The 13,349-nt window shown below is 42.6% G+C and overlaps 1 protein-coding gene and 1 long non-coding RNA gene across 2 annotated transcripts in view; one reads left to right on the forward strand and one right to left on the reverse strand.

Annotated features, from left to right (window-relative positions):
- LOC124054005 (protein bicaudal D homolog 1-like) overlaps positions 1-13,349 on the forward strand; it is a 35,621-nt gene that overhangs the window by 8,224 nt on the left and 14,048 nt on the right. The window contains exons 2-6 of the mRNA XM_046379642.1: positions 7,110-7,322; positions 7,727-7,879; positions 9,080-9,384; positions 9,950-10,124; positions 12,803-13,318. Of these exons, the coding sequence (XP_046235598.1) occupies positions 7,110-7,322; positions 7,727-7,879; positions 9,080-9,384; positions 9,950-10,124; positions 12,803-13,318 (1,362 nt within the window). The remainder of the gene's footprint in view (positions 1-7,109; positions 7,323-7,726; positions 7,880-9,079; positions 9,385-9,949; positions 10,125-12,802; positions 13,319-13,349) is intronic.
- LOC124054006 lies at positions 9,439-10,716 on the reverse strand. Its single transcript, XR_006842295.1, has 2 exons — positions 10,439-10,716; positions 9,439-10,085 (listed from the first exon to the last, which is right to left on the reverse strand). It is a non-coding gene; the product is annotated as an uncharacterized LOC124054006 (long non-coding RNA).

Here is a 13,349-nt window from a genome sequence, read left to right on the forward strand (position 1 = left end):
GCGATCAATCAATTCAATTTAATTCAATTTATTTTTATAGTGCTGTGATGGAAATTTTGTATGCTCTGTCGTAACAATGACATAGTGTTTACTTTTACTTCATACTTAATGTAGTTAATCTGTAGCTTTAGTTGTGTAGTGTTATAGTGACCAAGTAATGACCTGGTGAACTGACTGTTACAGTCCCGTTATAAATAACATCCTGGATAAAGCAGAGGGCAGGAAGAGATCTTCATCTCACAAGAGATAATCCTGAATTGGGGTACTAACAGTTATTTATTATATCTGTTTTTCCTCCAACCTGTGAAGGATTGTCTTTGAAGAACCAGAGACACATCAGAAAATATAAAATGAGAATGAGAAAAGTCTTCAACCAGTGGGGCACAACTCTGAACCAACCGGTCAAGGCAGATGGCCGCCCATCTTGAGCCGGGGTCTGCTCTGAGGTTTCTGCCTTCTAAAAGGCAGTTTTTCCTCACCACTGTCGCCGAGTGCTTGCTCAAGGGGGAATGTTGGGCTCTCTGTATTACAATTTAATTAAAGAGTTTGGTCTAGAGCTGCTCTAATTGGAAAGTGTCATGAGATAACTTTTGTTGTGAATTGGCGCTATATAAATAAACTGAATTGAACTGAATTGAATTGAATTGAATTGAACTGCTTGCTGCCGTGTGGTTCTGTGTGTTGCCTCCTCTCTATAGAGATTAAAACATTTTGGTGCATGCTATCTTCCGGATTTGTTAGGTTTTCCTTTGCTTAACTCACTACAGGCAGAAAAGAAATTGCAGTAACGGTGCCAAATCACAACCAACGTTATCAGAACAGGTTTTGAGAGAACAAACGACCTGTTGTAAACATCCGTCATAGTTTATTGACCCGTTTCCTGTCTTTGCATTGCATTGCAGACTGATTCGTTCATAAGATACCCCCATGTGGTGTCACTTTGATGCATACGTCCAGTATAATTCACATGTTTTTTGTTTTTTTTGGTTTGGGTGTTGTTTGGGTGGATGGGATGGTGGAGTCATAGGAAGGAGGAGTGATGTTTTAAACATCAGAGGGGCGAATAGATTTGGTGAAGGTAAAACAATGGACCTGTGCCAAGGGAGTGATGTATTGCAGTTTCAAATGTGATTATCCCTCCCAGCCTCTATCTCTCCTCCTCCCCCCTCTCCCTCCCCTTCTTTTACTACCTCCATCCCCTCTTCTGTCTGAAGTCAGAAGATGTCAGAAGTAATTTGATGATTTTTGATTGTCACTATTATATCACTAAGTGTTGTTTGTCTCTGTTCAGAATCAGATCTGTGGTCATTTTATTTTATTATATTATATTTGTTTTTTCTCTTTTGAATAGCCAGAGGAAGAACTGAGCAGTAAGCCTGATTAGTGAAAGATGAGCACAGGAGATATCATACCCATCAGCTCTTGTGGGATCCACATACATTCTGTTTTTTGTTTTTTATATAAAATGAAACCTCTAGCTCAACTTGTCTGTTAACTATGATGTCATACTATGTCCTTTTCTCCTTGGCGCTCCTTCTGTCTCTGCTGCTGTTGCTTTGTCTGTCTTTGTCTCTTAGTCCCACATCGAAAAGGACACTGCTCTCCCACGGCTGCAGGGATTATATTGATCCATGAGTCCTTGAGCTGTTCACACAGATAACAACTAACGTGAAAAGAAAGAGAGGATGGAAAGAAGGATGCTTATTTCCTTCAGGACATCACATTGCACAATATTCAGTGTTAAAAGAGGTACCATTATGTAGGATTCACACTCACAGACTCTGACTCTTTCTGGTTATCATAGCAAAGTTGTGAATATCTGCAAAGTTTCTGCAATAACTCATGGTCAAGGTCAAGGTTTCGGAGGTTATGGTTGTGGTTCAGTGCTGTTTGTCCAACTGTAGGACGGTCATTGAATGCAGCGGTTCTGCCAAGTGTTTAATCCAAAAACAGACAGACGGTCGTTCAGCTGTTTTCGGATTGGCTAAGAGGACAATGTCACTGCTCATCATCAGGTTCTGTCTCCACTGGGAGTCAGATAATTCATCAGATAATAATCTCGGCGGGATGTTGGGTGGAAGAATTGTGTTGAAACCAAGTTGAGATGCAACAGATAAAACAAGGGAAAAATATTCTGCAGTTTGTCTTGGTCTATCCCTCCTGAAATAATCTCCTCTCCTGTGAGTGACTTGTGTTTGTCACTGGTATGTGGTGAACCCACTGGACTTCAAACCTTTATTTTACCAGGAAGTCACATTGAGACTAAAATCTCTTTTACTAGAATTAAGAAGAAGAAGAATCAGCTTTATTGACAGTATATATATTTTTACATGCACTGAATCCGTCTTCTGCATTTGACCCATCCTTAGTTGAACACACACATGCAACACCCAGCAAACAACATGCAGTGAAACACACACAGGAGCAGTGGGCAGCATCAAGCGCCCGGGGAGCAAATTGGGGGTTAAGTGCCTTGCTCAAGGACACATCAGCCGGCTAATGGAGGGGGGAACATTTCTATTTCATTAATCACTGCCCGTCTGGTGGGGGAATCAAACCGGTGACCCTCTGATCAGAAGCCGCTTCTCCAACCTCTAGGCCACGGCTGCCCCCTAGAGAGACAAATCACAACAAATTAAAACCAACAAATTACATTACATTCCAAAATGACGAAACAAAAGAGACAACAGCTATTCTAAGTGGCACTGAAAAACAAACCATTTGGAAGATCATAGCTCACAGCAAAGACTTGCTAGGATGCTATAGGTCTGTCTGTCTGTCTGTCTGTCTATCTATCTGCATATTGTTCAAACCTGCTGATGGAAGCATGTCTGCAGTTGTCTTCAGAAGACAGAAAGAGGCTGAAAGGTCAGGGAACACTTGCTGTCAGACTCCCTGCATGGAGTTAAAGTCTTGAAGTAATAATTTGTGTTGAGTGTCAGCGTGTGTGTTTGTCTTGCATCTATTGCAGTATAATTGGCAGTGAACTGACCTTGATTCACAATACTGGCAGTCTGTCAGCATTTACTCACCCAGCAGTGGTCGGACACACACACACACACACACACACACACACACACACACACACATTGGCACCAACACAGTCCACAGTCACTGTAAGTCAGCTGCTGGGCTGGTAGAGATGTTATAGCATGTGGTGAAAATTGATGTGACCAGAGTCATGGTGGGAGGCTCACAGTGAAATGACACAGCAGTACTGCAGTCAGCCACCAGGGGGTGAGCCAGATGTTTTGGCTTCACTAATGAGGAGCTCTCATATCATCCATAGCTCCTGTGGCTACGTTGCTTTCTATCAAATGAAAGAAAAGGCAAATACAGTTAAGCTGGAATTACGCTTTCTGCATCTGCAAGCGTGCGAAGATCCGCCGGGGTCTGCAATGTAACACTCATCATCAGAGCAACACTGTAACAATGGTGTCAGCATTGGGGGCAACCAGGTTCGTTGTCTCAAAGCTTTATTAAGTCAATATAACCATATCCACCATGTTTTGAACAGTGATTATTACTGACACGCACAGCACTTACTTTGAGGACATATGACGTAAAGTGATGACGCAGACTGATGTTTGCCAAAGCTCGTCACAGTGACTTGGACTTGAGACCAGACTTGACAAATTCAAAAAAAAAAAAGGTTTGCAATCTAAATTTGACTCAATTCAATTCAATTCAGTTCAATTCAATTTTATTTAAAGTGCCAATTCATAACACCATTATCTCAAGACACTTTACAGGTGTGTAAACAACACATTCAAATAAAAGAAGAGAATCAGAGAGAAACAGGTCCCAGGGCAAAACCCCACACTGAGTAAGCATATAGCGACAGTGGAGAGGAAAAACTGCCTTTTAACAGGCAGAAACCTCGAGCAGAACCAGACTCAGTGTAGACGGCCTTCTGCTGTGACCGCCTGGGAGGGAGAGGGGGGAGAGGAGAGACAGGAGAGGGGGAGAGACAGGAGAGGGAGGAGAGGGGAGACAGGGAGGATAGAGAGAACAGTGCAGAGCAGGAGCAGAAGGAAAACTTCATTTTGGATGTCAAGTTCTTGACTTGATATGCATATCAAGTAATTCTAAGTGTCATTTTTGGTCAGAGTTGTCATTTCCTGAAAACGATTAAAGATGTTTTTGTGTGGAATCTGAGGATTTCAGAAGATTTTGCTGCACCATAAACCCACTGTGATGTGACGCATTCCTACAGCGTTGTTCAGCTAAGGGACAGTTTTATGGGAAAATCTTCAGCTCAGTGCATTAGTATGCTGACAGAGCAGCAGATCGAAGGCATGGGAGAGTTAGAGAAATGAGAACTGCAAAGTGAGTGAAAGAGGGAAGTAAAATGGATAAAGGTTTGGGTGATGGGAATATGAACCGTGTTATTGTGTATGAATCCCTTTTATCACCATCATCGCTTGTTTCTGCACTGTGAGGCCAGCGTGTCCTGTCATAGTGGGCTAGTAGGACACTGTTCTGCCTTTCTGTCTGTGTCCTCTCTCTCACTGTCTGTTGTGCTTTTGTCCTTTCAGTCTGAGACAGGGTGAAGTCAGAGTTGGCAGTAAGGCACTGTGTTAGCTAAGTGGGACACTGATCTCCAAGTGGAAGATTAACATAACAGATTAACGTTCGCTACTGGCCCGTTCTAGCCTCCTAGAACTCACTTCCAGCTTTTTAACAGCTGAGATAAATGTGCTCATTTTACCCTTGTCCTACATGCAGGACCTGAGTTAACTGCCTGGCGTTCCAGGGGAAAAATGTCTCCTTTGACAACCCCCAATGAACCATGTAGTAGTGCACTTGTGCTGGACGAGAGCCAAGCCCGAGCTCTGGCCCAGCAGATGAGCTTTTCTTCAGGCATGCATTTGAGAGGATGTGTTGATTGTAATGATTGACTAGCCACATTTAAGCACATCTCAGTGAGTAAACACTTGAGTATTACCCATAGAGTCTTGTGCAGGACGCCACCTGTGTTTATAGACCTATGGGTTACAATATGAGAACCTTTTGTTTGCTGCCCTGACCCCATTGGTATGAGGTGAATGTCTCTTTCTGTCTCTTGTCTCCCTGCCAGCGGGGAATTGACTGAGCTGCCTTCAGTTCCAATTACAGCTGAGCACCAGAACCCATTATTTCACTATTTCATTTCGCTTATTTATTTATTTTTTTTTGTGGACAAAATGGCGGAGAATTCTTTCTGATATCAAGATGAAATTGGCAGCATGATGCATTGGTTAGAAGTGTCACCTCACAGCAAGAGGGTTCCAGGTTCGAATCCCGGTCTGGGCCTCGCTGTGCGGAGTTTGCATGTTCTCCCTGTGGATGTTATTAAATGGATGTTGTAATCATGTCTCATGATTGACATGTGTTCTGTGTTAAGGTGGCTTATAAGACAGAGCTGTGGCCATGAACAGATGCTTGTACAGCACATCATACATATCCAATGACTCCTGTCCAGTGATTATTAGCTGTGAGAGGTTACTGATGAAGTTCATGGTAAAATCAATATTTTCTCCCTGATATGTTCCTCTGCCAGTTTTTAAATGTTTGGTGGTGCAGCTGGGATTAAAAAAAACAAAAATGCAGATTTTCTAATTGCCTACATGTTGGGATGTATGCTGACAATTCAGAAACCTCTTAATACGTGTTGGGTTTGACTCATCAGTGCCATCTTGCATGGCAGCACCAACGACATCATTCTTCTTTTCCTTTACAACATTTGAACACATCAGAGAAAAACAATAAATACATGCAATATACACGATAAATGTTTTTATTGAGATGTGGTGAGGCGCCACAGGTACTGTGTTGGTTGTCTCCCACTTTGACACGCTAACTGTGCAACTCCCACCACTCCACATCTGGCAGACGAGGTCATCATCTGAGTGATGTCGTGTAGTGTTCATGGCATTTAACGCATGCCGTCTTGAGTTTTACTTTTATATCATATCATCTGGTTGACAATTTTATTTTCAGCACTTCCAAATAGTGAAGAATTCCCATGCAGCAAAATGATGTTTGTATCGAACACAATACTGATGTTCCATATACCTTTAGAATATTTATTTCCAGGGATTTTCAGTCTGTATTTACAGTAGATCTGTGCGTAACATCTCCTGGGACAGCTGTATAGTCATGGTTATTAATTTTAAAAAATGGAAAAGCAGTGTTGGTTGTGTTTTCTGCGGATGCTCATTAGTCTCTTGAGTAAACACTACAGCCTGATGACTGGCTCGGTGAGCAGAGGGACAGCCAGCAGCCCTGACCGTGCAGGTCCCGGCTGGCTGCGCTAAACTGTACTTAGACTTTGCTCCTGTGGGAGGATGTGTATGTCCAGTGATTAATGCAGTCGTGTCTGTAAGCAAAATCACACCTTGGTCGGACTTACCTCTGAACCATCACTTAAAAGAAGAGTGAGGGATTTATTTGCATTATACTGCACAGTATGTATACACGATAGTTGATTTTGGTGTATTTTTCTAAACACTTAACGTCCTTTCCTTTAATTTGCCTTTTAGGTACCTTTAACTCTGAAACAATCATCCAGTCATAAGATTTGTCAGTATTTTAGTTTGCTGAGACACATATTCATAATATTGTAATTTATGATTATTATTGCATGTATGTTTCTCTCTCTCTCTCTCTCTTTCATCCTCTCTGTCCTGTCTACCTCTTCTCCCCCTCCTTCACCCAGCCGACTATCAGCAGGATAGTTCTCCCACGTGAGCCGGGTCCTGCTCAAGGTTTCTTCCTGTTAAAAGGGAGTTTTTCCTTGCCACTGTCTGCTTGCTCAGGGGTTCAGGCTCTGGGTCTCTGTAAAGCCTCTAGAGACAATTTTGATTGCATAAGGTGCTATATAAATAAATTGAAATTGAAAATTGAAAGGTGAATATGGCTTTCACTCTTGTAACTGTTGCTCATAGGTTGATTTTATTACTGTCTTTTCAACAATGTGTAGAGGTTTACTTGTAAGTCGGTTTGTGTATGTTCAGCACTTAAAGGTGGACATTTTGTTTACTTTTAAGAAAGACTCTAACAAAAATGTTATACAATTTCTCAATCATATGTAAATGACTTTTGTTTTCTTTTCCTGTCCTGTTCAGGCATTTGGCCAGGCCTACTCCACCCAGCGTAAGGTGGCAGAAGATGGGGAGACCAACGAGGAGACGCTGTTGCAGGAGTCTGCCACCAAGGAGGCCTACTACATGGGTCGCCTCCTGGAGCTCCAGTCGGAGCTAAAGCACTGCCGTGTCACTGCCTCCAGTGCTCAAGCTGACAATGAACACCTGAGCACAGTGCTGCAGGAGCTGAGGGAGGTAAAGTGCTGCCGTTAGGGTTATCACGTCATGTCATAGCAGGGGCTAAGTCAGGACATTGTGCACTTTGTCATGTTCCTTGAGCATTTTTTGATGTCGTGGAGGGTGCATGGGGTGTATTGTCCTTCAGTGGGATGGGGGAGAGGACTGCCTTTAGGGAAAATTGTTGCCATGAGGATTTGCACTTGGTTTGCAGCAGTGCTTAAATGGGGGTTATGTGTAAAATCCACACAACTGTCAGGATCCAGGGTTTTCCAGGAGAACATTCCAATGTTGTTTCTGATCTGTCTCTAAGTCACTTTAAAAGCCAGTGATTTTCAGGTTGACCCCGGTCATTGTCTTGGGTTATCTGTATTATAAAGCATATGCAGCTTCAGCTCTGTTTCCCGGAACTGTCTCAGCAGAGCAATGAGATGTTGGAGCTGCAGCGCAGCCGAATGCGTGAGGAGATCAGGGAGTACAAGCTTCGAGAGGCTCGGCTGCTCCAGGATTATACCGAACTAGAGGAGGAGAACATCTCTCTGCAGAAACTTGTTTCAACGCTCAGGCAGAATCAGGTATATGTGATTCACACATGCACATTACTGAGTGAATGAATCAGATTTTACACTGATTTTTTTATTCGCTTTGGTCACAAGTACGTTATTCTGGTCCCACAGCTTATTTCATGGACGAGCTAGACAGATAACTTGCTGCTCTGCTGCAGCACAACAAATTGCGTAATAATAAAAAAATATATACCTGATGAGCCAGATCTGCGCAGAATCGATCACCGTCTGACTTGATCCCGACTTGCTCCGATGTCACGCATGCGCAGGCAACAATAATCCCGCAAGACTGAGGTAGCTGCAGTTGCTTTCCACCTGTGGAAATGCCTACATGTCACCTGATCCAAGAGCTGATTGGTTTAGAAGTAGACTCATAAGACCTTTTATACATATTTTTCTTTTTCGTTGAATTGGAGAGATGATTTTTAATTTTATTTGAATGATTTTATTCTGTTAACAGAATGCATGTCGGGTGGCTGATGGTTACATTTAGTAGTCGGTAGAGAGAATGAATACATATTATACTCTACATACTGTATGTCATAGTAGTACACACAGGCCTGTACTATCATTGGACTGATTTTATGTTGAAGTGTTTACAAACAGAAAATCTTGTGGTAAGTGGGGTGTGAGGATTAACATCTGCGCAGAGGAAAGCGAAAAGAAATGCGAGACAACAGTTTTCATTGTTGACTATCTGTCAGTTATTGATGTCATTTGGGAATGGGGTCTGCTCAGCTGATTTACATACAACAATAATCTGATACTATTCTGATTTACTGGGATTTGTGTAAAATGTAGTTTAAACATGAACTTTAATGTCACATTGCACAAATAGTATTTTAGCGGGCTTGGGTCTGCCTACAAACTGATATATGGATCTGATATAACATTTTAATGAATCGGAATCAACTCTAACAGGATGTGAACGCTTCTGTGTCTTCCTGTGGGGACTGAAGGCTGCTAGAAACTGTCAGACTTGGCCAAAGCTTTTTGTCTTTTTTTGTCCCCTGTTCTGCTTCCCCTCACAATACTGCTCTCCTCTCATTGACATTGCATTTAATTAACAGGGAAAATTTGGGGACATATTTAAAGCCACTACGTATGTAAAATGTATGTAGAGTTTGAAAATTTGTGGCATTTCTGAGTTATGGTTTCTGCTCTGTGGAGCAATTTGTGAATTTATGTCTTGATTCCCTCCTTGATCAGGTGGAGTATGAAGGCCTGAAGCATGAGATCAAGGTTCTGGAGGAGGAGACAGAGCTTCTCAACAGCCAATTACAAGATTCATTGCGTTTAAAGGACATTTCAGATTCCCAGCTCGAGGAAGCACTGGAGTCTCTGAAGAGCGAGCGTGAACAGAAGAACCATTTGCGCAGGGAGTTGGTCCACCACCTCAGCATGTGTGATGTGGCCTACACTGGCAGTGCCCACCTGACATTCACCTCTGCGCCACCTAGTGGCAATGCCACCCCAACAGCTCTGCTCTCCCCAAACACAGAAGACCCAACCAGGTGGATATTACACACTTGAAACTAATGTGGAAATAAAATGTCATATTTACACTGTTAGTGATCACAACAGCTTTATTTGAAAATAGTCAACTCTGTCTCATGCTTTGGCGGACTAGTAATTCCTGAATAAATGCATACTGTCAAGTTTTTCCAAAAATGTGGAAGGGCCTACTGAATGTTTGGGAATATAATGCACAAGATCTCATCACTGAAAAGTAGGTTTCCCATCACACATATCCACATGAACCAGTTGACACATCCCATCTTTCTCTAACATTAAAGGACATAGTTGGCAATATTCAAACTCCAAATTCCAAATAAAGTCCCAAACCAAAAATGTGTTAGTCCATCATCAATATGTTGATTTGCTTAGCCAGCTGCTCTGAGGTCATATTTTCAGTCGTATTCTTTGATAATTGTCCTATTGTACTTTGTGAAAAAGTTAGTCTTCACTCTTTTACTGTTCATTGTGCTGGTTCTAAATAATAATAATTTTCTACACTTGCTTAGTGGGGTTAGGGGTCAGTGGATCTTAAAGATGCTGTACCCTACTCTTATCTGACAGGTGTAACGGCCACCTCCAGGGTGGGACTGGAGCGGGGACAGCTGCAGGGTTGGCTTCCAGGGCTAATGGAGAATACCGGGCACCAGGTTGGAAAGCTGAGGGAACAGCGACATCTGACCTCTTCAATGAGATGAACCTGACAGAGATCCAGAAGCTCAAACAGCAGCTGATGACAGTGAGTCTGCTTTCTGATCAACTTGAATAAAGCATTAGTAAGCAAGGAGGACTTTGTTCAAAACTGGGCCCTGGCTGCTCAGTCATCTTAAATTTTGAGTTAGAAACAACCAGAAGGTGTTAGGATTGGTAGGAAACTGAGATCCCCAAGGAGCAGACACCGTGACCAGAAACACCATTTGCACAGTTTGCTGAAATAATACTGAAATGTACTACTAGAAAGTACTAGTTCAGGCAGGGAAAGCTCGCTATGACATGAGCTATGAGTCCAAATACAAAGAGAACCAGGCGGCAGGTGAGCGTGTGTGGTCTTACATAAAAGGAGACAGGTGTCCCACGAAGCAGGCTGGCTGAGGACAGAGACTAAATCCAAGCAGGCAGGTCAGAAACTGGAGCAGAAACTGGGCAAGGCTGCAGACGGAGCAGTGAACCTCAGGTGAGCCAAGACAATCTGGCGAAGAAGTACACTGAACCGCTGCTTTTAAGCAACCAGACAGGAGGAGGCTGATTGCCTTTAAGTGGAACACAGGTGTGTGTGGAGACAACAGGAGAGATTCGCCAGGAATGTCCAGCTCCTCTCCAATAGCCACACCCACCCACACACACACACAGGGAGAGGAGACAGAAACAGAAAAACTACAAGCCCAAGATCTGAGCCTCTGCAGTAGCGAGTGAAAAGACGCCTGAGCAAGGATGCTATGACCTTGTGTCATCATGTCTCAAAGCCAAGCCATTTTACAGTAACTGAAGGTGTGACATTGATACTGTAAACGCAGAGAAGTGCAGTAGGAGATGTGATCATATTAAAGGCTTGTATGTTAGTTTTGAGAGGGGAAATTGAAACATCAGCTGGGTTTTGGCTCTCTGCATTACATACTTGACTTTAATCTTACCTTCAAGATATACTGCATATCCTGGGAAGGTTATACATACTTTTATTTTTTATTTTTTTCTCACTCTCTGTATCCCTGCCTCACCCAGAAAAAAAAACAACCTTTCATAGTTAGTTCAGAATTCTGCTTCCAGTCATAGGAATGGATATTGACAAAAGGTAGTTCATTACACCTGTCCTACCTACATATCACCGACTTCCTCTACATTTTAGAATTGATGAATTTGGCAAAACGTGACAACTTTATTCCTTATTTTATACTGTGTTGATAATCCAGCAGCAGACTCACCAGGGTTTTTGAATAATTTACTGTTAAACCATGCTGCCTTACAGTATCCACTGCATAAAACGCCCTGTCTCTCACTTTCTCCCTTTGTTTCCTCTTCTTCTCTTGTTCTCCTTCTGCTCATATGTTCCTAAGCTCTCAAGGCATTTCTCATACATACTACATATTGAATCATCATACATTGTGGGTATAAATACATCCGTGTGTGTGTGTGTGTGTGCATCTTCTTCAGTTCCTGGATGTGTAATCCCATCCATTCATGCGCTCAGCAGACTCTCTGATAGGGTGCAGGTAGGGTTTATTTATATCTCAGCTGACACACTACACTGTCCAAAAGATGGGTGGCTTTCATGGTTGCTTCTGCTGCTGTCCAGGCTGCTCATTTTAAATGTTAATGGTTCCACTTTTGTGCTATGTTGTTGTTTCTTTACACACCCCTTGGAAAGCAAAGTATTTCTTGAGGAAAGATTGACATCACATCTATATGGTATGATGTCTTGATATGATTCAGTTTTGAGCTATTATTTTGTGTTTTTTTTATTGTATGTATATACATATTGTATGTATATGTATAAACCCCTTCAGGTTTTGTTGTGAAGGTGTGTTTTTGTGTTTTGTGAAAACTGGGTGGTGTTAAGATCATTTTTTTACATTAGGTCATCTTAACCTTTATTGACAGCAGACAGTCTGGACAAACAAGATCCATCCATGCTGATGTTTGTCTAAAGATGCTCGAATTATGGACAAACATACTTCTACTATTCTTACTCCAGAGATCTGAAAATAATAATGCACACCACCACACATGACATTTTGAAGTTCTGTACATTATTACAGATTGTTTAAAGATACTCCTTTGAGTTTTCTTGTGTACATTCACAGTTATTGTATCCTTGAAGCCCAACTCTAGCACATATGTCTCCTACCTAATATGAGCTCTTCGTCATTTGTCTCCTACCAGTATAATTATGACATGTCTTGAGGTCTTGTTTGCCTCAGTAGCTCTGGCTACATTGAACCAAAACCGACTTTGTCATTAGCAGTGTAACAAATCTGTGGTCTTTGTGGTCGCCAATTCCAAGCTATTTTCTTTTCATTTTCAGTTTCTTTCTTTCAGAGGCAGACCTGACGACTCCTGTGGCAGATTAAGTGGCTTCCAGATAATCTATGAAATGCTTATATTAGAAGATATTTGATACAGACCTGGTCACACGAGCAGATTCTAATTGATGTTTGTGATACATGCTATGTCAGTCCCAACTTCCTGTTATCTGAGCTCTGCCTTTGCAAAAACAGCCATTCAGAGGCTGTACAATAATTGAAAATAGAGCTGCAGAATTTCTACATGGACCTTTGATTTTTGGCTGTCTAATGAGGAATAACCCTAACCCTAACCCAAACCTTACCCTAACCCTAACATTTAAGATCAAATCTAAAAAAGGTTTAAAGAAAACTCATCTTATCACATAAGCCATGCTAATGTTTCTGCTTGCTGCTTCAGGTTGAACGTGAGAAGGTAACACTCATGACCAGCCTGCAGGAGTCCCAGGCTCAGCTCCAGCACACCCAAGGGGCCCTAACCGAGCAGCATGAGAAGGCCCTCCGCCTTACCCAGAAAGTTATTGCCCTCCGCCGCCTGCATCGTAGGGTCCACCTCAAACAGGAAGCCCACACTAGTGCCACCTCTCAGCTCCACCATGAGGCCCTTATGGAGCTGGACAGGGATGAGGAGGAGGCTGAGGAGGAAGAAAGAACTGATGAGGAAAAGAGTGAGACATTGAACAAAAGTCAGTTATTTTCATACCAGACGCCAGGTCTTGAGATCCTACAGTGTAAGTACCGTGTGGCTGTGACGGAGGTGGTGGAGCTCAAGGCAGAAGTGAAAGCCCTTCATGACAAACTAACTCAGTGTGTAGAAGCAGCAGCAGAGGAGAAGCCGAGGCAAAACGATCAGCTCCAGAAGCTGGAAAGGCAGGTTGCCTCATTGGAGAAGAGCATTCGGGAGGGACGGGGGAAGGTAACAATGTCACACAGACTGTGTCTGTTTG

This window comes from Scatophagus argus, chromosome 22, assembly GCF_020382885.2.
Source record: "Scatophagus argus isolate fScaArg1 chromosome 22, fScaArg1.pri, whole genome shotgun sequence".
Classification (NCBI taxonomy): Eukaryota; Metazoa; Chordata; class Actinopteri; family Scatophagidae; genus Scatophagus; species Scatophagus argus.